Genomic DNA, 22,109 nt, shown 5'->3' with positions numbered 1-22,109 from the left:
CCTCCGTCCTCCTGGGCCTGGTCCCCCGGGCCTCCAGGCCTGCAGCCCCGCCAACCCCTAGCTAGCTATCACCCCAATTGGAATTCCCCTGCGGGCTCGGCCCGCCTGGAGGCGTCCAGGGTGAGGAGCTTCATCAGATCCAGAAGGCTTTGTCCCCGCCCCTCCCCCCACCGGGCCCAGCCGGCGGAGCTCTAATCCCGGCTGTGCGGGTACCTGGGGAACCTACTCCAGGCCGCGCGCAAGGGGTTTACTGTCCAAGAGCCCCTCTTGACGCTGGGAAAGCGACTGCACCTGCAAGCCCCCTCCCTGCTCCCACTCCCCCATCCCCACGTTTTCTCCTTTGACATTTCCAGAAGCTGTTTTCCTAACCCTCTCCCTGGTTCTTATTATTTATCCTCTGAACCTTTCGGGTGTGCAGGCAGTCTTCGGGTGGGGGAAGGCCAGCCCCAGACCTCCTTCATTTGGCTCAGCGACTTTGGGCAAGTTTCTTAACCTCTCCCTTTCCCCGCCACTGTAAAAAGAGATAAAAATACTTCCTTCCCTGGCGCTGGGTTGTTGTGAGATTAAATAAGATCTGTGTCTACATGGAGCATTTTAGCCCAGTGCCTGGAGCTTAGTAAATGCGCAGAAAAGAGGAGCCACATGTCTGGGCTGATGTTTGCTGAAGGGAGCTGGCCTCTCCAGCTAAACACCATTGTCCTTAGCCACGTGACCCTGGGAGTGGGCCAACCCCCTCTGCCCTCAGCCACTTGAGACAATGGGTGTGAAAGGATGTTGTCTGTAAAACACTAATTAGACCCCACCACCACCACCACCACCACCACCTCCATCCAGGAACTCTGGGCCTTAGTGGGAGCTCAGGGGTACTTTGCGCTCTGCTCTACTGTCATCACCCACTGCCAAGACGTTAGACGCACTGATGATAAAGCAAAACAGGGAAGTCGAGCCTGGATCTGGTCTCCCAGTGACTCCAGGAAGTTCTGAAGAGCTGGCACCCCGGGACTGCGAAGTTGAGGGCACCAGGGAATCCCGCCTTGGGAGTGGAATAAGAAGGGGCAAGAGAATCATCTTACTGCCTTTATTCCGCTGAAAGGCCCAGCTAGCCCCACTGCAGGGTCCAGGGCCAAGCTTTTACACGCTCACCCATGCTCTCTGCACACACACACACACACACACACACACAACCCATCTCTGGCTCTGAGAGTCAGTCTCTGGGGGTGGGGGCAAGGGCTGCTCCTCAGCCTGCCCCTGCCTGCCCTTTTATGACAGCACCAAGGGCGGGGGTGGGGCAGGGCCCCTCAGCCCCCAGAACAAGTCCCTGTGCAAACTGGAGGCGCCAGTTGGCTTTGGAATGGGGGTGTCACATTTCCCCATTCCCGGAGTCCCCTCCTCCAGTTCCTGAGGGAGGGACTGCTCTCTTCCTACCTGGGGGGCCGGACCCCTGCCAGGGCTGGGCCCTATGGAACCCAGGCTTATCCCCAACCTGCCCTTGCCAGGGCCTCCGCTGAAGAACAGCCCCGTCTGAAGCGGTGGGGGGTCCCCCACTGGAGAACAGGAAGGCCTGGGCCCTCCGAGGGGCTTGAGGAGGGGTCATCACCCCTCTGCTAATCCATCTTCAATATGAAGAGGTTTTGGGCACACCTTCCGGGGAGGGAGCACAGGCCTGGAGGAGAAGTCCCAGCATGGGCCTCTCCAAACGTTCATCTTCTGGGCCGCAGCCGAAGGCCGGGCACCCGAAAGTCTAAGCGTCCAGCCGGCCGGTCAGGGTCCCTGTGTAGTCCTTGCGGGGCACGCACACCCGGTGGGAGCTGGGTGTCAGACCTGCACGGGCAGCGTCTGGTTCATCTGCAGCCGCATGTCCTGGATGCTGCTGAGGATCTTCTTCTGGTGGCCAGCCAAGGTGACTCCGATCCGGAGCAGGTCTCTGCAGAAGGACCGAGGGCAGGGTCAGTCCCTCCCCTTCCGCTCACTACCCTGTGCCCAGCTCAGACCCCCCTGCCCTGCCCCTCCAAATCTGAGGCGCACTCACTCTGCGGTCATCTGAGCCACCAGGTCGAAGGATGCAAACCCCGCGCTGACGAAGCTCTCCTTGTACCGCCCCATCTTAATGGCATCCAGCCAGTCCCCAACGGTCGTGAAGGTTGTGTAATCCGGGACTGTGCGGTCCAGGAGGGGCTGTGACATGCTGTGGGCGAAAGGGAGGGACCTGGTAAGTCCTAAAGACAGAGGAAGCCGGGGTAGGGCTGCTGGCTTAAGAGCAGGGTCGGAGCAGACGCAGAGGTACTGACCCAGACTGGGCGCTGGCAATGACCTTCAGACTGGCAGCGTTGCGGATGAGTTTGTCCAGGGTGTTGACAATCTGGGAGAATTTGGGTCTGAGGTTCCGGTCCCGCACCCAGCAGTCCAGCATGAGCTGGTGCAGCGCTGTGGGGCAGTCCATGGGTGGGGGCAGCCGGTAATCCTGCTCCACGGCATTGATGACCTGAGCAGAGAACACAGGGAGACCTGGAGTGAGCAACCCACTCCACCCCCCAGCCAGCCCCCACCCGCCGGACCACTCTGGTCCCACTCACATCCTGGTTGCTCATGTCCCAGTAGGGTCGCTCGCCATAGCTCATGACCTCCCACATGACGATTCCGTAGCTCCAGACGTCGCTAGCGGAGGTGAACTTCCGATAGGCTATGGCCTCTGGGGCAGTCCAGCGGATGGGGATCTTTCCACCCTGGTGGGGGGGGCACATGCCCTTCACCCTATGACTCCGGGCTGATCCCCAGCCCCGAGCCCTTGCCTGGTTGGCCCCGCCCCCAGGCTCCCTCCCAGCTGCTTGCTGTACCAGGGAGCTGGTGTAGGTGGGATCAGAGGGGTCATCCTCCAGGAAGCGGGAGAGGCCAAAGTCCGAGACTTTGCAGACCAGGTTGCTGTTGACAAGGATGTTGCGGGCAGCCAGGTCGCGGTGCACGTAGTTCATCTCGGACAGGTATTTCATGCCGGCAGCAATGCCCCGCAACATGCCCACCAGCTGGATGACCGTGAACTGCCCGTCGTTGAGCTGGAGGCAACGAGCAAGCTGAATCAGGCCCAGGGCCTGCCCAACGCCTGCCTGCCCACCCTCTCCAACTCCTCCAAGACTGTGCTTTGCTTATCCTTGTGAGCATGTCCAGAGGGCACCGAGAGTAAGGAAGCTGCCCTACTGTGTGGCAGGCATCTTTGTACAACATCTCAACCCCCGTGAGGACTCCCATTTTACAACCAAGGCAGCTGGACTCAGAAGGTAAGCACAAGCCTGAGGTCACACAGGCAGGGGGGACAGAGTCGGGGTGCGAACTGGGGTTTCTCTGGCTCTGAAGTCCCTGCTGGTGCCCTTAATAAACATATTCATGGACTTGAACAGGGTCGGTGTGACTTGTGGGAGGAAGTGGTTTGCCCAACCCATCTTTTTCGGGGCAGGAGACAGGCGAGGGGCCGGAGGCTGGCTCTTACCCGGAGGAACGAGTCCAGGGCACAGTTCTCCATGAACTCGGTGAGGATCATGACTGGCCGACTTTTGGTGACCACGCCCTCCAGCCGGATGATGTTGGGGTGGTCAAACTGGCCCATGATGGAGGCCTCGCTTAGGAAGTCCCGTCGCTGCCTCTCGGTGTAGCCCACCTTCAGCGTCTTGATGGCCACGAATACCTCCCGGCGGCCGGGCTGTTTCAGTCGACCCCGGCACACTTCCCCGAACTCCCCTGCAGGGCACAGGGCACAGGTAGTAAGCTATTTCTGGAATGCTCCTACCCAGCCTGCCTTAGCCCTTCCCTGGGGTACCGCCCCCCCCAATTCCCACTGTGCCCCTGGGGACTCACCAGCTCCAATCACCTCCTCGATCTTGACGCAGGACACATCGATCTCCTTGGCGAACTCCCGCACGGCCTCGTTAGGGTCCTCGTAGGTAAAAGGGTCGATATAAACCTTCATGCCAGGAGCGACTAGAGGAAGGAAAGGCGGGTGTGAAAGGGGCGGCCCTTCGGTGAGGAGACTGAGTCAGTCTGCACCCTCAGGCTGTGGGAGCACAGGTTGTGACCTCCCTGCTAAGCCAGCTCCAGATTCCTCTCTGTCAAAGCCACCGCTGCCCCCTCCCTCCCCACCACCCCCTCTGTGAGAACCAGGGACCATAAAAGGCACCTAGGATTCTTCTCCTTTCACCCTCATCTCTCATCGTGTCAAAGCCTCTCTCACATCTGCCCCTCCCCTCATTCACACAGCTCCTGTCCTTGTCCAGGCCTTCAACGCTCCAGCAATTGCAATCGCCTCCCAGCCGGGCTCTCTGCCTCTGGACTTTTCCCACCAATCTGCCCGCATACCTGTCTCCCCAAAAACAATACTCTCATTGTATCGCTCCCCTGCTCGAGAGCCTTTCCCATTACCTATGGTGGAGTCAAGTCCCAACTCCTCTGCCTGCCTTTCACGACCCTCCAAGGACTGGCGGCCAGTACCTCGCCTCGCTTCCCAGCAGCTGTCAAGCCAGTCTTCTCACTGCCCCCACAGTTGGGCACTCTCCCGACCCCACCCACGGCCTTCCAGAGGCTCCTCCAGCCAGGAATGCCCTCCCCCCCACCTCTCGAAACCCTCCTCACCCGAAACCCTACTCATCCCGCCAGGCTCAGCTCAGCCCCAGGCCACCTCCTCCAGGAAGCCTTCCTCCTCTCTGAACCCTTACCGCCCTTGAAACAGGAACACCCAGCTTAACACTGAATTATTCTCCCATTGTTTCCTATGTGTGCACATCTTGTCTTCTTCACAGGACTAACTGCCTTTGAGGACAGGGGTCACGCCTCATCCATCTCCTGAGGCTGGTGGGAGGGAGGCAGGGGCTCCGGAAATGGCACTGATTGGAAGCAGGAGGAGGCATCTATCTCCAAGCCCTGCGGGGACCGAGGGAACGTAAGGAGACACACTCACTGTATTGCTGCAGCTTCTCCGTGTATTCTGAGTCAGAGCCATGGCGCTGTTTCCTGGAGGGCGGAGGAGAGGGAGAGGAGGCCTGAGACAAGTCCCACGGCAACCTTGCTTCAGGGGACCTGAGGGCACACAGGAGGGGCAGCGTGCCCGGGGTGTGTGTGTGTGTGAGGGGGGGGGGGGGGTGGCCCAGTGCCTGGTTGTAAGGTTGGTGGATAAGCAGCTCTGCCCGTGGCTTCGGGGGATGCGGAGGGCCTAGGTGAGGATGTGGGCGTGGACTGGAGAGGACCTTTCCAGCAAGGAGAGCCCGGGCCCAGGAAGGCTGTGGCTCAGGGTGTGTGAGGTGGGCACTGATTCACCGGGGCACTAGGGTACTAAGACAAGCCCTAGTCAGCCATGGGAGCAAACGTGGGCCCAGGCGTACCTGAGGCAGACGACGGCAATGACCACCACAGCCACCACGAAGACAAGCCCGGCCGTGGCCGAGCCCACGATGAGGGGCAGCTGCTCCTGGAGCTGCAGGGCGCTGGAGCCTGGAGGCGGGAGGGCACCGGTGAGGGGAGGGATGGGCCGTGTGGGCTGGGGCGCACGAATAGGCACAGCGGGGAATGTACCTCTCTCACTTGTGGTCTCAAACTCCGCCGGGCGGCTGTACTGCCCGTAGCCGGCGACGGTGCGGGCACGGACCTGGACCACGTAGCGAGCCTCGGGCCGCAGCCCGTCCAGCTGCACGGAGTTCTTCTGGCTGGTCACCGTGGAGGCGATGCCCTCGCTCTGCACCACCGGGAGGAAGGAGGGTCTCAGCGGGTTCTGAAGCCGGTCAGCCCCTGCCCACCCCCAGGCCCATCCCATGACCCCCACCCCCACCCCCGACCTCAGGACCCCAAGGCCTTGTTCCCTAGGGTCCCTAACACTCTCTGGGTGTAATCTCCTTGTCCCAAGGCCGCCTCCTGCCCCGTGAGGCTCTGACCTTCTCAAAGTACTTCATCTCGTAGTCCAGGATGACGCCGTTGGGCCGCTCGGGGGGTGCCCAGGACAGGGTCAGGCTGCTGCCTGAGCTGCTGTGCAGGTGGAGTGTAGGCACTTCGGACGGGGCTAGGGGAAGAGTGGGGGGGGGGGGGGGGAGGTTCACCATAGGTTCCTCCAAGGACCCAGGTCCCACGGTCCCCCCTGGTGGCCCATTGGCAGGCCCTAAGAAACCTCAGCCCTGTCTGGGGAAGGTGACCCAGGCCCGACCCTCCCGAGTGCCCTCCTCACCAGCCTGGTTGGTGGTGATGTTCACGGCCGCGTAGCGGGGCGGCAGAGGGCTCTTGCCCGAGACGCCGTTGACCGCCTGCACCTCAAAGGTGTAGCGCGTGTGGGCCAGCAGGTGGCTGATGTGGACCCGGCGCTCCGTCAGGCCCAGCTGCCGAGGCACGAACTCGACGTTGTCATCGCAGCGGGAGCAGGCCGAGGGGCCCCCGGCCCCAGGGCCCCCGTGGCACTTCTTGCAGATGACATTGTAGAGGAGGTCGTCCCGGCCGCCCAGGTCCCGGGGCTCACTCCACTCGAGGATCAGCGAGGTCTCGTTCACATTGGAGATCACACCCCGAGGCGGAGATGGCACGGCTGCAGAGGAGGAGGAGGAGGGAGAAGGCAGAGAGCTAAGGGACCTAGGACCCTCCTTCTGCACAGAGTTCCTGCTCCCTCCAACCTGCCTTTCCCTCCTCGCCTTCGCTTCTGTGTTAATACCTCTGTGTTTCCCCGAAAATAAAACATCCTCGGAAAATAAGACCTACTTACAGGTTTCCTTCTGAGTGAAATATAAGGCATCCCCCTGAAAATAAGGCCCCCCTAGGCTCTGTCTCAGAATGAAAACTAATTTACCATAAACTTTGTGAAACCTAAACTGCAAGAAGTTGTGAGTTGGGTGAAGAATCCATGGGAGAAAATCACTGACAGTTGCATTGCAAATGCACTGCGAGCAGGCTACCTTGACAAGAAGTACTCATTTAAGGACAGTGCTATTGCTAAACATGAGAGATTTGGTCCACTGATTCTGAAAGAAATGGAGTCACAAGAAATTCACCAGGAAATTCAGGAATTGGATTGTTATGATCATGTTCCAGAAGATGATGACATGATTGTCATTGAATAAATGAGTAAATTCTTGATACTGTAGGATTCACAGTTTGTCTGGTTTGTGTTGACAACTACCGTACTACCGTAACGTATACAGGTAATGAATTTCCTTTCTTTTTATTTAACAATAAATGTGTACCGTATTCTTCTTCATAGAAAAATAAGACATCCCCTGAAAATAAGACCTAGAGCATCTTTGGGAGCAAAAATTAATATAAGACACTGTCTTATTTTCGGGGAAACAGGGTAAGCAGAGTGCCTTTCCTACATGCACTTCTCCATCGGGCAGACTCCTGGTGAGGTGCCACCTCCTCCTGGAAGCCTTCCTAATTCACCCTCTCCCTGCCCTCCGCACGCCCACAACACAATTCCTGGGCATCCCTCCAGCCCAGCACTTAGCACATTATATGGTCATTATCTGCCTTTGTATCTGCTTCTCCCACCAGGCTGCCTTTTGGGCGGTGACTGTATCTTATTCTCTTCCACATCCCTGGTGCCTGGCTCCATGTCTGGCACACCAAAGGCCAGCGCAGGGAGAGAGCGGAAGGCCAGGCGACTCCATGGATGTGAGGACCGCTCAAGGGTGAGAGCTGGGCTAGGAGAGCCACCGTCCTGCACAGAGGAAGGCGGACCAGAAGGCCCCAGCCCGTTCCTGATGTTCAACAGCTGGTAGGTGCTCATTAAACGTGGGTGGAAGGACCGGTCACTTCCTAGCTGAGCCTCAGTTTCCCCACATGGAAAACAGAGATGTTCATCGTGACCGTGTGGGCTCTCGCGGGCTGGCCGGCCGAGGCAGGGCCCGGAGCCAGAGCCCGTGCGGGGGCGCGCTCACTCACTGGTGCAGGCACTGTCGGCGGAGTCCGAGTCGGCGCGGTAGAAGTTATTGTGGCAGGTGCAGATGCTGGCGGCTGGCGAGGTGGTGCGGCTGTTGGGGGGGCAGGGGAGACAGGGCCCCTCTCCCTGCTTCGCCTTGTAGCTCCCCGGGGGACAGGCTGTGGGGGAGAGGAAGAAGGGCGTGCTCAGCTCCCTTCCTTCTCCTCAGACACCAATCCTCCGCACCACCGTGAGAACCTGGCCCTTCCCCAGCACCTTCCAGACTGTGGGGGCCACGCTGGTATTGCCCAACTCCCACCGCAGCTACAAAAGGCCCTTTTTCCCCGTGGAAACCCCACGTCAGCGAATTCCTCCCTGACCCTGCCCCCAGCCCGGTGCCCCGATGCTGAAGACTTCAGCCTGGACAGCTTGGGCTTGTAGAGACAGGGCAGTGGGGAGAGCCCACTAGCAAACTGGCAGCACCCTCTGCTCCACTGGGCTGCCCCCGCCCCTCTCCGAGGCCCGAGGGAAACCCTGGGACCCTCAAGGCATGCCAGGACAGACTGGAGGCGGGGGCCTCTGAGCTTCACAACCAACCTCTCTCCCCACCTGCCAGGCGCAGGGCAGCAGCTTCTTTCTGCCCTTAGGCAGGGCTGAGGGCAGAAGAGGGGTGAGGAAAGGAGAGAAAAAAAAGCAGGCAGGAGAGCTGGGGTCACCTGGAGTTCAGAGGCCTCACAGCATCCACCAGGGGAACCCCAGGCTTCAGAGAGCCCAGAGCTGGATGCTTGAACACCCCTTCCCTGCCGCCTCTTCTGCTACCTAGCACCTGCGCTTGGGCCCCGGGACCTGGGCTCTGTCTGATCTATGACGGCCATAGAACTTATTATTCAAACCAGAATATTCCCAGAGTTAAAGGGGTCGTTAGTAATAATCATGCTAGGACAAGGGGCATAAACCAGGGATGCCCTGGGCACACGAAAGCAGGTGGCCACCCTCTCCACAAGCACTGCCTCTGGGGAGGTCATCCAGAGTATGGAATGCCCACCCGGGGTTGGGGCTCCGCCTTTCCCTGGGGTTTAATCTCCCCTCACGAAGGTGATATTCCATCCAAGCTCCTTTGAGCCAGTGGGGGAGGGGGCAGAGGCCAGGCCAGCCTGGTTGCCATGGGAACCAGTATGCATTTCCTGCCAGGGACCTGCAGAGTGTTAGCCCCTCTTCAGGCTGTCAGGCTCATCACCCCCACCACCTTTCTCCACTTAGAGAGAGGAAGTCTGGGGGCAGGTTCCCTTAGAAAAGTGAGAGGGGCCTGGTAAGGCACTGTTCACCTTCTCAGGACAACATCCAACCCTGGCCCTCACAGACAGGTTGGGGCAGCCAGCCCCTCCACTCCGGCTACGCCTAGGGCCAGCTCCCATCCCTCAACAGAACCGGACAAAGGCCCAGGCACCTTGTGCTGCGTGGTAAAGCGCTGGACAAGGCTTTGGGCCCAGCTCCCACGATCCCATCTCGGAGGCCTTGGGTGCAGAACCTCTCTGAGACTCAGTTTCCTCGTTGGCAAAATAGGGAACATAACTGGCATCAGCCTCAAAAGGTTGTGGTGAGACTCAATTAGGGGAAGCCTAGTAAGACGCTGTAAGGTCTTAGGAGTACACTGCAAGCCGCCAGAGACAAGCCTCCTGACCTCCTCGCGTGAGAAATACAGACAGAGCAATCCCTGGTCCCCGTGCACCCCAGGGCTCCCGAGAGTCCAGTGAGCTCCCACAGCCTCTGTGCCCGCCACACGCCAGGCTCGGCGCCAAGGCTTCACGGGCATCTACTCAGGTAAGCCCCACTCGGCCTCCACAGAGAACCCGGTACTGTCCCTGTTCTGCACATGCGGAAACCGGGGTTCAAGAGTTAAGCCATTTGCCCAGGGTCTCGCAGGGCAGAGGCAGGACGCAGGCTTCAGAGGTTGGGTCCCTGCCCACTGTGCTAAGTACCGCCTTTCAGGGAGCAGATAAGACCCCCAAGGTGAAAGGGCCAAGCACATGGTATTTCCCACAGCTGTATTTCCGGGGTGCGGCGTACCCTGGGGCTGGGACAAACAGGCATCTTTGCCGACCTCCCGAGTCTCCGAATAGATTCTCCGACTAGATTCTCCAGGGTCCCCTGGTCCAGAATTCTCCCGTCTCCCTTCCTCTCTATTTAGTTTCTTTTTTTTCTTTTCTTTCTTCTTTTCATCCTGTTACCTCTCCTTATCGTCTCTCAGCTCCCTCCTTGCAGCAGCACATTCTCTGCACCTGATACCCCTCTTCCCTTCCCTCCCCCACCCCAGCCCTGACACCAGACTACCTTGCCTGGCACGTAGGAAGCAGCGGACAGGGGGCAATAAGCGGCTGTGGCCCAAGCTCTTCCCTCCCTCTGCCCTTCCCCCGCCCCCCCCAGGCCAGTTCCCACTCACCACGGCACTGGGACTCCTTGGCAGCTGGCTCGTGGCCGGTGGCACAGGTGCAGGCGCCCACGGGCACCATCCACTCCCCGTCCCCGTTGCAGTAGAGCTTGAGCGGCACCGACACCTCCACAGCGTTCGCGATGCAGGTGCCGGGGGCAATGACCAGGGAGGTGGGCTCGGCCCCGGTGAGGGTCTCCGGGAAGAGGGCGAAGCCCGCGGTGGTGGACGCACACTTCTTGTAGAAGGCACGCACCGAGATGAGCGACATACAGGCGCCCTGGTCCTGGAAGGCCAGGTAGAAGCCGGCCTTGGACAGCGGCCCGAAGCTGCGCACCTTGGTGTTGACGCGGCCGGCGTCCAGCCTGGAGAAGCTCTCGTCGGGCGCGATGGTGTCCACCTTGACGTAGGGGTTCTCCATCCAGAAGGGGGAGGAGGCCGAGGCCACGTCGCCGTCGGCCTCGTAGTAGAAGAGGTTGAAGGTCTCCTTGCAGGAGCCGGGGATGTTGGGGATGCTGTTGCAGTCGCGCACCGTGAACTTGAGCTCCACGTAGACCCGCTGCACGTCTCGCCGCCAGATGAAGCCCGTGCGGAGCCAGTTGTTCTGGCTCGACTCATGCACGTTGCACACCTGGTACGTGCGGATGGGGTTCATGGCCTCGTCGTAGCCGCTCACCTCTTCCCACTGCGCACGGGCCGAGTGAAAAAGACAGGGAGTGAGCGCCAACGTCTGCCAGGTGCTCGCCACATGCCCAGATCCGCTATCTTTACTCCACAGAGATGCTTCGGCAGCGCAGTAGCGGAACACACAGGCCGTCTGGGTTCAGATCCCAGGGCTCTGCATTGCAGTGGAACGCTGGGCAAGTCCCCGGACTTCCCCGTGCCTCCGTTTCCCCGCCGGTGACGCGGCAAGAACAAAGACGTGCGAGGGATAAATGGCTTTAAGTGAACGGAGCACTTAGGGCACTTGATGAATACTATGTGAGTATTAGCCGCAATGTTTATTATCTTTTTGCCTTGGTGTCATTGGCTGTAAAAAGGGGCTGAGTGGGAGTAAATGAGGCTAGGAGGAAGTAAAGCATGTAACGTCCTGGTAACGGTGCCTGGTACAGAGCAAGCATTCAATAAAATGGGCGAGCACACTTATCCTTTCCAACAGCCCCATGAGAAGGTGTATCCGCTGTCCCCACTCTGGAGAAGCAGTAGTCAGGGCTCACAGAGGCAGGGATCTGCCCAAGCTCACACCGTCAGGCCTGGCGGCTGAAGGCCTGAAGTGCCACCAAACCCTATTGTCCGGGGCTTCATGTGGTTACGGAGGCCAAGTGGGGAGGTTAATTAGTGATGTCAGGATTACAGGGATCTAGTCATCAAGAAATGGAGGCCCAGAAAGGTAAACTGCCTTGCTCAAGGTCACAGAGCAAGTTCCGAGATCTGGAACCAAGGTTTCCTGGTTTCCCGAGCCAGTGCTCTTCCCAGGGACCCAGGAAGAAGGGAGAGAGTCAGGGCCGACAAGCAAAGGGCTGTCAGGCTGGAGGGGGATGGGAATAGGCTGACGACAGGCTGGGGGGTGGGTAGAGAATGGGACAGAGATCATGTATGTGGGAGGCAGGCAGACACAGGCAGGCTGGAGGATGAGAGATGGGCCATCAGGCAAAGAAGGCAGGTGACAGGTGAAAAGGATGCAGATGCTGAGGGAAGTGAAACTGACAGGCAGAGCGAGAGCGAGAGCAAGAGGGAGAGCGAGAGAGCGAGAGAGCGAGAGAGAGAGCGAGAGCGAGAGCGAGAGCGAGAGAGAGAGAGAGAGAGAGAGAGAGAGAGCGCATGCCTTGTTCTCCAGCCCTGGTATGGCCAGGGGGACAGATGCTGGACATGCAAGGAGCAACCAACACTCAGGAGAGACGGTGAGGAAGGAAGACTTACCCCACTTTCTGGATGAGATGTCCACGCCAACTCAGATGTCACCCATTTTGTGTCCATGAGGGTCTCTGGGGGAGCAAACAGAAGAACAAAGGTCAGGGGCCAAGCTCAGGATGGGAAGGAAGAGGTCCCCCAGGAAAAGCCAAACACAAGACCAACTCCCCCCCAGGCACCACCCCACCCCTCCCCTAAGTCCCCAAAACCCCCCAGCTCCCCTGCCCTGGAGAAGATCCTGCCGCCCTCGCCAGAGATGTCACAGCCCCTGGGCCCCTGAGATGTCAGGTCAGGCCAGCTGAGCGTGGGTGTTTGCTGCTGACCCCGGGCCTGGGTTAATGAGGCAAGAGCCGGGGCCAGTTCACACACCTCCAGTCTCGGCTAATCTCCACACAAAGGGCCAGCAGGGCCTTTATGCGGGAAACAAAGGGCCGTGTGCTTCAGACCCCGCTGCCCAGGCCTCCCCTGACTCCATTCCCAACACAAAGGCCCAGCCCCACACAAGCTGGGGAAGGGGAGGGCAGTCACAGGCCAGAACCCACTCCCCCGCAGCCCCCCCCCCCCCCAGCCACCCGGGGGATGGGGCAGGAATGCCCTTTGAGAGTGGGGGGAAGGCCACCATGACCCAGACCAGCTCCTTGAGAGCGAGTGCAGTTCCCCCCACCATCTTTAGGGAAAGGTACTGTTGGTGTACACCTTTCACAGGCAAGAAAACCAAAGCTCAGATAAATGCATGGCCTCGTGTGCAACTGCTAGGAGTTGAGGTGAAGGGCTGGAAGGTGGTGGCTCAAATCCAGGTCTATCTGACTCCACAGCTAACCCCTCACCCAGGGCACGCTCGCTGCAATGTGCTCCTCTGTAAAAGAGGAACAGGGGAAGCTGCTGTGAATCCTTTAAGTCTCAACCAAGCTGTCACCGCCTCCAGGAAGCCTTCCCTGAACCCCTTAGTCAGGGCTGGGTGCCTTCCTTGGGCACCCAGAGCTAGGGGCTTTGCCACAGAACCAATCCTTTTCTGACTTGCGGTTCTTTATCTATTTCCCCTTGCTCCGCCACAGGAGGAGCCCATGAATGTTTCCGACATAAAACTTGCTCCCCTCAGAACCTGGTTCTGGGCTCTGGCTGGACAACGCTGCTCTCTGACAGCGTGACCCCAAGATCAGACCTGGGAGCGGGGAAAGAGGGCATAGAAGTGTCAACTCCTTTCTTACAGCCGAGAAGACAGGGCAACCAGCCATCCTCCCCTCGAGTCTGAGCTGGAATTGGGCACAGTCACCCCAGAACCTCTGGAGGCCTCTCCATCAGCAGTGGGGCAGGCTGAGAGCACCCAGAGGGAAAAGACCCGAACCCCACAGGCTCCAGGCTCGCAGCCTTGCTCGGTTTCCTGCAGAGGGGTCTGAGCTGAGGGTGGTGGAGGACGCAGTTGTGGCCCGGGGGGCCCCACGGAGGCCATGGGGGAGCCAGGCAGCAGCCTTTCACGGTGAGTGCGGCCCGCCCTCTCCCTGCAGCAGCGCTGGTCCCCGGGGTCAGGCTGCAGGTGAGTCCTGCCAGCCTTTGGGTCGGTGGCTGGTGGCTGGCCGGACAGGTCCCTCTGGCAGACAGACACCAACATGGGGAGGGAAGAGGGGATGGGCAGAAGCAGGGGCCCTGAGAGGAGCAAGGAAAGAGGCTGGCGGCCAGAGCAGGGGCCTCCTGGAGGCGGTCGGTGGGCGGCACCGGGCAGGAGAGATGTGAGAGTCGGGCGGGCGGGGCGGGGACCAGACAGCTGGGATGGCCGGCGGCGCACGACAAAAGACAGTGAGATGGAGAGACAAGGAGGCCCGAGGAGACAGAGGCAGAGTGGGAGGGTGCCAGCGGCCTCCTCCCCGGCCAGCAGTCCCAAGGAGCGTCCCGGCCCTGGGAGCCGGCCCAGCCGAGCGCGCCCCTCCCCCAGCCCGCCAGCCAGTCCGCCTGCTAGTCTGCCCGCTGCCCGCCCGCCCGCCGCCCGCCCGAGCAGGCAAGGCTCCCACCGCTCCCTGGACTGCCTCCCTCCTCCCTCTCTCGCACTTCCTTCTGCTCAGCCTGTGCCAAACCCATCTGGAACTGTTTAAACCCAAATATTCGGCCCCCTCCCCCCTTCAGCCAGATTCCTCCACAGTTTAAAACAAGCCCTGCGCTGGCTCCGAGGGAGGGGGGGAGGGAGGAGGCGTGGGGAGGTGGGAAGAGGGGGGTGGGCAGGAGAAAGGGGAGGCTCTTCATTTCTGTTTAATTTCTGGGGAGAGAGCGAGGGAGCGAGGGAGGGGACCGGCCCTTGGCCATCGCTCAGCCTTGGCCATCGCTCAATCTCCTCACATTTTTCCCATTAATGAGGAGAGGACTTGGATTTCGAGTCATGTGCGCCTGAGGAAGGGCTCCGGTCACCCCGGTGAGGAGGGGGCTTGCTCTTTCGGGGAGGGGAGGGGTTGGCTTCCTTCAGCAAGACAGAGGCCCAGGTGCCTGTGTCCCAGCCTCAGGAGGGGTGTGTGTGTGTGTGTGTGTGTGTGTGTGTGTGTGTGTGGTGGGGTGCAGAATCCCCCCCCCCCATCTGTGGCACTGGGAGGGAGAGACCCAACCCAGCAGAGCCCACCTTTTTTCTGCTACATGGTGTGTGTGTGCGCTTGTGTGTGAGCGCGCGTGCGCATGCGTGTGCTGGGGTTGGGGTAAAGGATATGAAGTGTGGGGATGAGGACAAAAGAAAAGTGAGCGAGCAGTTTTTCTAAACTCTCCAGCTGTTGCCTGCACCCCTGCCCTCTCCTCTGTTCCACCATGTGGCTGCTGCAGGCAGACCAGAGAGTAGCTGGCCACTCCCAGATACAGGATTTGGTCAAGCAGAGAAACCGCCCCCCCCCCCCCCAAAAAAAAAGCAAGCAGGGAAGTGGACCCCAGGTCTGGGGACTTTCTGGAACTGGGCCTTCAATGCTCAGAAACGAAGCAATTGCACTTTCCGAGCGACAGAGAGAAGCCACGTGGCAGCAGCTGTGTGGCCCGCGCCTGGGCACACACATACAGATACACACGTTTCACCCCGTTCTCAGTGGCTAGGTTCATCCCCCACCATGGGGGCCAAAGAGTGACAAGTCAACACACAGGGGGGCTGAAAACACACAAAGCCACAGCTGCCCGAAGACACACGCAGCTTCACACACAGCCATGGTCTGTCTCTCCCAGACACTCGGATGCACATGGCACAAACAGATTAGTCTTCTCTAGACGCTCACATGCAGTGAAACTTTCCTACACACAGATTTGGCTTGCCTTACACCAAGAGTCACTCTTACAGCCTTCACATGTGCAGATTTCCTGAGACATAGGCATTACACAGAGGGACACACACCCAACTGTACATTCTCCTCACACACCCGGCTGCACACACTATTGCCAGCCACAAGGCACCGTTTTGAGGGTAGCCAAGTGCAAACAAAAACACCCATTTTCCTGTACAGACTCTTACGTAGTCACACACACTAGCATCAGGTACACACACACACACACACACACACACACACACGGAGGCCCATTTGCCCTGAGACATGTCACAGGAGCATACAGACACAGTGTGAGTTTGTGTAAAGCCTCAGAGGTTCATCCTTCATGCACACACACACACACACACACACACTGCAAATACAGTCTTTCTATGGGAAGAGTTGGGCGGGGGAGTGTGTGCTAAGAAAGCAGTGGTACTGGACAGCCTGGACCAGACCTGCTTCCTGTTACCCTGGCACATGCTGGAGCTGTCACAGGTGACAAGGCTGGGGGTGGCACAGGGGCATGAAGATGGTGCTTCTCCAGGCAGAGCCCCTGGCCAGCAGCAGGCCACTTCCCTGCCAGCACAATGGCACTGTCTGCAGGGCCCCTGAGCCGTTGGGGAGGGGGTGGCATCATGAAGAGATCTAGCCCCGGGAACTTCAGACAACACTTCCACACATAAGTTGGGGGCCCAGATGAGGAAAACGGGGCAGCTGGCCTGTGTCTGAGAGCCTCACTGGGCCACCCTGGTACAAGGACACCAACTAGGAGCCTGCCACCTGCCCTGGTCGCACCTGCCAGGCCCCACAGCACCCTACCCGGAGGGACAGGGGTGTCAGGAAAACTCAAGGAACCAAAAAATTCCAGAGACAAGCAAGAGGCCTCCAAGCCAAATTCCAGCCCAGGGACCTTGAGGTGGGGAAAAGGTCTTTCCCCAGGGCTGGGGCAGCAGAGTGTGCAGGGGCAGGTGGACAGAGGGGCTGTGGTCTGGGCGAGGAGGTGCATCCCAGAGTCCTGCCTGCAAAGAGAGAATGAACTTCATGCCATCCCTGAGTTGCACCGCACCCCCCCCCCCTCCACACACACACACACACAACACGGGGTCCATATCTCAGCCAACCAACTCCAGGAATCTGTCCCCCGTCTCCTCTCATGGTATCCATGCATGCACCAACCTGCACACTCGGGCTGGTTAGCCTGAGAAGCGAGGGGTCTTGGGGGAACCCTGCCCTGGGGCCCAGAGGAGCGAATCTCACCCAAGGCCACCTCCCCCATCCACACGCCCCCGCTGCAGCCCTCCAGTTTGGGAAGGAGGAGGAGTGGGGAGCATCTCAGAACAGAGAACACATTTTGCTTTTCATTCTTCCCCTCAGATCATGGGGATTTATAATTAAATAAACCTGAGAGGGAGGCGAAGGGAGGAAGAGGCGCAGGGCAGGGGGCCCAGATGCCTCCGGGCTCACCCATGCCCCCACCCCAGTCCTGACCCTGCCACCCAGCCCCGAGGATGGATGGAGAGCTGGCCCTTAGGGGAGGTCTCTGAGCCCTTCCCAGGGATCCAGGTCACCGTGGGCCTGGCCAGGAGTCTGGGGACAAGAGGCAATCGGAGACCTGGCGCCAGGGCCACCCCCAGGGCAAGGGGCCTCCCCCACCCCATCAGGTGCCCAGCTGTACCCGGGCTCCCTCCCCACACTCTTCCCTCCCCCAGCTGCCCGATCCCGACAAACCAGTTTGACTCAGCACAACAGGCAGGGCTACAATTTTAAAACTATGCAGAGGCCTGGTGATTCAGCCTCTTCGCGCTGTTTAATTAGTATAAGGCCGGTGGCGGCGGCGGCGGAGGTGGCGGTCCGGCAGCTTCGGCGTTAGCTCACTGCCACTGGGGCCACGGCAGCGGCGGCAGCGGTAGTTCTGGCTAAAGGGAAGGCAGTGGCAAACAAACTGGTTCCCCAAATGCCTGCCACTGTCCCTCAGCAGCAGCTCTTCGGTGTGCCAGCTCAGAACAAACAGGGACGGGGAGTGGGGGCCGCCAGAGGCAACTCAAACAAGGGAGCCAGCCACACAAATCCCAGGCTGTTGTCCCCCGCCCCCTCGGCCAGCACCCACACAGGGGCCACGGCTGCCGCCTGAGAAAGAGCGGGACTCACACCCGGCCCCTTTCCCTCAGGGACCCATTCCCCTGCAGCCGCAGCTCAGCTACCGTGGGGGCTCGGCCAGCCGGGAGGGGGCTGCGCTGGCTTTCCATCTCGCTGTCCTTTCTCTTTTCTCCAAAGGCTCTGACATTTCCCACAGGGGCCTCCCCAGCCTCTCACAGGTATGAGGGACCTACGGTTCAAACAGCCTTCCCCACCCCACACCCCGTTCCCGGTCTGCTCGCCTGCTGGGTCCCACTCCCATACCCGTTCTTGGTTCTGAAACGGAGAAGGATCCCGGCTTAGGACACTAGAGAGAGCATTTACTCGAAAGGAAAGTGTTTCCCTGTGTCAGCGGGTACACCCGAGGACAATTGTGTGTGTGTGTGTGTGTGTGTGTGTGTGTGTGACCTCGAGCGTGTTGGGGGGTGGGGTAATCCATCAAAGGGCCAGAGGAGGGAGGACAAGCTAGTGGGCTCCATCCTCACAGAACGCGAATGCAATTCCTTCCATACGGAGTTTTCCTGAACCCCAAGTGTGCAGGGAGGGAAGAGCAACCGGTACTAGGCAATGTCTAATGAGTGGGTCCGTGAGGGGCAGCACCCTTAGCCCAAGGACCCTGAGCCTAAATATAATGCCCTCCTCCCTGAGCCTAAATATAAGCCCCCCCCCCCTCCATTCCCCTGCAAGAGCCAAAGTCTCCCGTAGGCCCAGAACAAACTGGCAAAGCCAAATGGAAGGAGACTGGAGCACCCCGCCCGCCTGCCCCTAAAGCTTCGGGCGCTGAAGAAATCCCCAGTGCTTGCTCTCTGGTCACAGCCCAGGACCTCCAAGTCTACCCATCCCACCTCCCAGCTCCAGAACAGGAGTGGGGGACAGGCTGGAGTCAGAGCCGGCTCTCTTCCCATCCCTCCCTTCCCCATTTCTCTTTCCAGTGATTGCCCTCCGACGGGGTAAGGACACAACATAAATTTCCACTTCTGAGGTTCCCCAAGGAGCAAACCCTAGGGTAGTAATAACAATAACAGCGAATCCTTGAATAGCCACAGCTCCGTGCTAAGAACTTTACACACATTAAGGATTCAATAGCCACAGGAGGTGGGCACTCTCCTATTCCATCTCCCTGTGAGGGGGAGCTGGAGGGAGAGTAGGGGTCCGGGCAGGGCTAGGATCAATGCCCTGAGGCATCTCTCCTCTTCCTTTCATTTCCTCACACACAAACCCAAGGCAGGAGGGTCTGAGGTTGGAACTGTTGAAAGCCACCCTCTGCTTCCTAGGGGCACACTGGCCCAGCCGCTCACAGCTGAGAGGGCGGGAAGGGATGGGGAGAGACTACAGCTCATCAGGTCTCTGCCTCCTAGCCAGCCCCTCAGGTCCTAGGTCTCCAGATGCCAGCTCCTGCTAGGGGCTGCCGCAAATTGTGAGGGGTGAGAGGGATGGGGACAGAGGGGAAAAGACAGAGTGTGGGGGTGGGGGTGGGGGCGAAGGCGGGAAGGGGGGGGGAGAGCCTCCTCAGGTAGTTGTACCTCACCTGACCAAAACCACACACCCCCACCCTAATCTGGGCACCAGCACCCACCACACCCACAACAAGGGCCCTGGGGCCTGGCACACACAGCCCCATAAGCAGCGTGTGTGCCTGTGTCGCCTCTCCTGGGCTAAGACACAGACCTGGGAACTCCATCAGGCTCCCTGGCTCACACCCTTGAGGCAATCAACAACAAAGCCCCACTCTGGTTTCTCACGCCAGCGATCCTATCACACACATGTGGATGAGTGTGCACAAGTGTGGGCGCGACCTTGGTGTGTCTGTCTGAATTTGCCTGTGTCCACCGGTGGGACTCGGGTCTGTCAGCACCAGCGGGCTCAGAGGTGAAAGGGGGGGTAGGGGTCCATAGGAGAAAATCAGGAAGCACCCGAAGATGCCTTTCTCTGTGTTTCTTTTTTTTTTCCTTCCAACCTTTAACTTTACCCATGCTGAGCATGTGAACAAATCAAGTTACACTGAAGTCGTTTTTGTTCTTCAGTTAAGAATGTGGCTAGATCTGTTAAAGATATCAAAACATAAGGACTGCCTTTATGCTAATGTCCCCCAAATTTCAGGGGGTGCCCTTCCCTCCATCTTACAGAAGGTTTTTTTTCTTCCCTCATTTTAATGGCTGGGGCATTTTTGAAAGTGTGTGTGTGTGTGTGTGTGTGTGTGTGTGTGTGTGTCTCGTTTGCGGCCAATGTCAGCGCCCCTGTCCCTGGCAGGCCGGTGTCAAGTGGCCGTGAGTGAGCTCCCTCGCCAGCGCCGACAACACTCGGGCCGTTCATCCAAGTACAGCCATCAGGGAGCTGGAGCTACCCTCTCAGCAGCAGTCTTGGCAGGGCTCACAGAGGCTATTGAGAAGCCCGGCCTTCCCCACTGGGCTAATGGGGAAGGCACAGGGCTCCATCCAGAGCTACGTGGGGCAAACCCCACCACCTCAGGGGTTCCATGGAGACCGGAGCGCTGGGGGGTGTCCTGGCAGAAGGTGGAGGCGGGGGATCCGCAGAGCAGTGTGCAGCGCCCGTAACACCTCAGGTGCAACTGGCACTCAATAAAACCATCAACAATAACAGGCCCCCGCCTCTCCACCCCCGCTGCCACCCCCTGACAAAGCGGGGTGCACTCCTTCACACGCTCACAATGAGCTCCAACGGGTTCCTAACCAACGCTGTCTTCCCCCCCCACCCTCCACCCCACCCCAAACCTGGGGAGTCCCGCTCCCCACCGCTCTGCCGCAGCCTCGGAGCCTCCGCCTGGCTGGGGTCGCCCGCACGTCCTGGCCTCCCCGAAGTACCGAGGGCCCCGCTTCCCCGCGGGGTATTCGCTGCACAAGTGCACGGCGCGGCTGGGACTCGCGGAGACAGACGTTCGAGTCCAGCGGCCCGCAATCTTACAACCCGTGCAAGTGCCGGCCTCGGACCCAGCCGGAGCCTCCGCGGCGCCTCGGGGGGCGCCCTCGCCGCCTCTCCTCCCGCCCCGGGAGCGGGCGCAGGTGGGGGACCCTCCTCCGGCGTGCGCTCAGCCCGGATCGGAACCACACTGCGGGCTCCCTTCAGCCCGCGCCCGGGCGACCGGAGCGCCTGCACCCTCTCGGGCGCGCCCCCCGACGCCGCTCACCTTCGAGCGCGTGGCAGCCGGCGGGCAGCAGCAGCAGCAGCAGCAGCAGCGGCGGCGAGAGCAGCGGCAGGCGCGGCGGCGGCGGCGGGCGGGCTCGGGCCATGGCCGGGGGCGCTCCGGGAGCCGGGCCGGGCCGCGCCTCGCCGCGCCGGCGGGGCTGCGGGCGGCCGCCCGGGGGAGGGTCCGCGCTTCGGGCTCCGCGGCGGGCTCGCGTCGCGCACAGTCCCCGGGAGGTCGGTCGGGCCGGCAGCGGGTGCAATGCAGGCGAGCGGCTCCGGGACCGAGGCGGCAGCGCCTGGAGCCGGCGATGCTGGCTGGCTGGTCGGTCTCCCGCGGGAATCCGGACAGACCGGTCCAGGAGGATTGGGCGCTGGAGAGCTCGGAGCCAGAGGGCTTGGGGAGGCCAGCCGGAGCGAGAAGGAGCGCAGGTGGTCGCGTCGTTCGGGGTGCACGGTAATCCGGGGTACGTCGCGGGCTCAAACTCGGATCCGGGACTCGGGGTGCGTCAGGGGTCCGAGGACGGGTCTTGGCTGCGCCGCTCACGTACTCACTTCTGCTGTGCCCGGCGCTGGCGCGGCCGCTCTGGGCGAGGGGGGCGGGGACGGCCGCCTGCCCGTCAGCCCTGAGGCCCGCCCCCAGCCCCCGGCCGCCCACTCACAGGCCGCCAGGAGGGCGGGCTCTGCCCGGACCGCGCTCTGCGGGAGCTCAGTTGGCGGCACCTCCAGCGAGCCCATCCTCGGGGTCTGCAAGACCTGGGGTGGGCGGGGCCGAGGAAAAGATGAATTAGATTGGGCGGAGCAACGCCGTCCATCAGATGGAAAACCCGCCTCCCGTCGCCTGTGGGTGGTTAGTAATCGAGGAGCTACTACCCAGGTACAATGAACCGGGGGCGCCCTCCTGTGGCCGGTACATGTCCAGAGCCGTCCCCCCACGTGGCTGTCTTTTCTCCAGGCACATCCAGACCCTAAATTCAGCTCAGGTACTATCAGGAGGCACTCACCTCCAAAAATCCTGCGACCAAAGCCTTCCCGCTCATTCATTCATTCATTCATTCATTCATTATTTTTCAGCTGTCAATTTCATCCTTCTCTGAGCCAAAGACTCCAGTACCTGGCGCTACAGCAATGGATAAGACAGAGGTGTGTGTTCTTTTCCTTGGAGCTACTTCAGTTGGTGGAAGCAGGCATGAAGTCATCACAGCTGAGAGTATCAGGTATTATGAAGGAAGGACAGAGTTACTAGAGCACATGTGAGGGGGATGGCTATGTCTGGCCCTGAGGAAATTACATTCAAGCTGAAATATGAATGATGAATAGGTGAAATGTGTGTGTGTGTCCTGGGAGTGGGGGCGGT

The 22,109-nt window shown here is 60.1% G+C and overlaps 1 protein-coding gene across 2 annotated transcripts; it reads right to left on the bottom strand.

Moving 5' to 3' along the window:
• Nucleotides 1-1,064: 1,064 nt before the first annotated feature.
• Nucleotides 1,065-21,261, bottom strand: EPHB3 (EPH receptor B3). Of its 2 annotated transcripts, XM_084872988.1 has the most exons (16): nucleotides 20,757-20,997; nucleotides 12,222-12,286; nucleotides 10,314-10,986; nucleotides 7,897-8,052; nucleotides 6,197-6,547; nucleotides 5,910-6,034; nucleotides 5,554-5,713; nucleotides 5,364-5,472; nucleotides 4,943-4,995; nucleotides 3,847-3,969; nucleotides 3,482-3,729; nucleotides 2,835-3,050; nucleotides 2,574-2,723; nucleotides 2,289-2,482; nucleotides 2,030-2,185; nucleotides 1,065-1,924 (listed from the first exon to the last, which is right to left on the bottom strand). In XM_084872988.1, exons 1-16 carry the CDS (start codon nucleotides 20,857-20,859, stop codon nucleotides 1,816-1,818), a joined length of 2,991 nt encoding a protein of 996 aa, XP_084729114.1. In that variant the 5' UTR covers nucleotides 20,860-20,997; the 3' UTR covers nucleotides 1,065-1,815. The 2 variants fall into 2 exon arrangements, with proteins under 2 accessions (XP_084729114.1, XP_084729115.1); XM_084872989.1 differs by having other exon boundaries at nucleotides 2,574-3,050; nucleotides 20,757-21,261.
• Nucleotides 21,262-22,109: the final 848 nt, after the last annotated feature.

This window comes from Pipistrellus hanaki (genome assembly GCF_964339955.1).
Source record: "Pipistrellus hanaki genome assembly, chromosome: 2".
Lineage (NCBI taxonomy): Eukaryota > Metazoa > Chordata > Mammalia > Chiroptera > Vespertilionidae > Pipistrellus > Pipistrellus hanaki.
The sequence above is the reverse complement of the archived record's forward strand: the minus strand, read 5'-3'. Positions and strand labels throughout refer to the sequence as shown.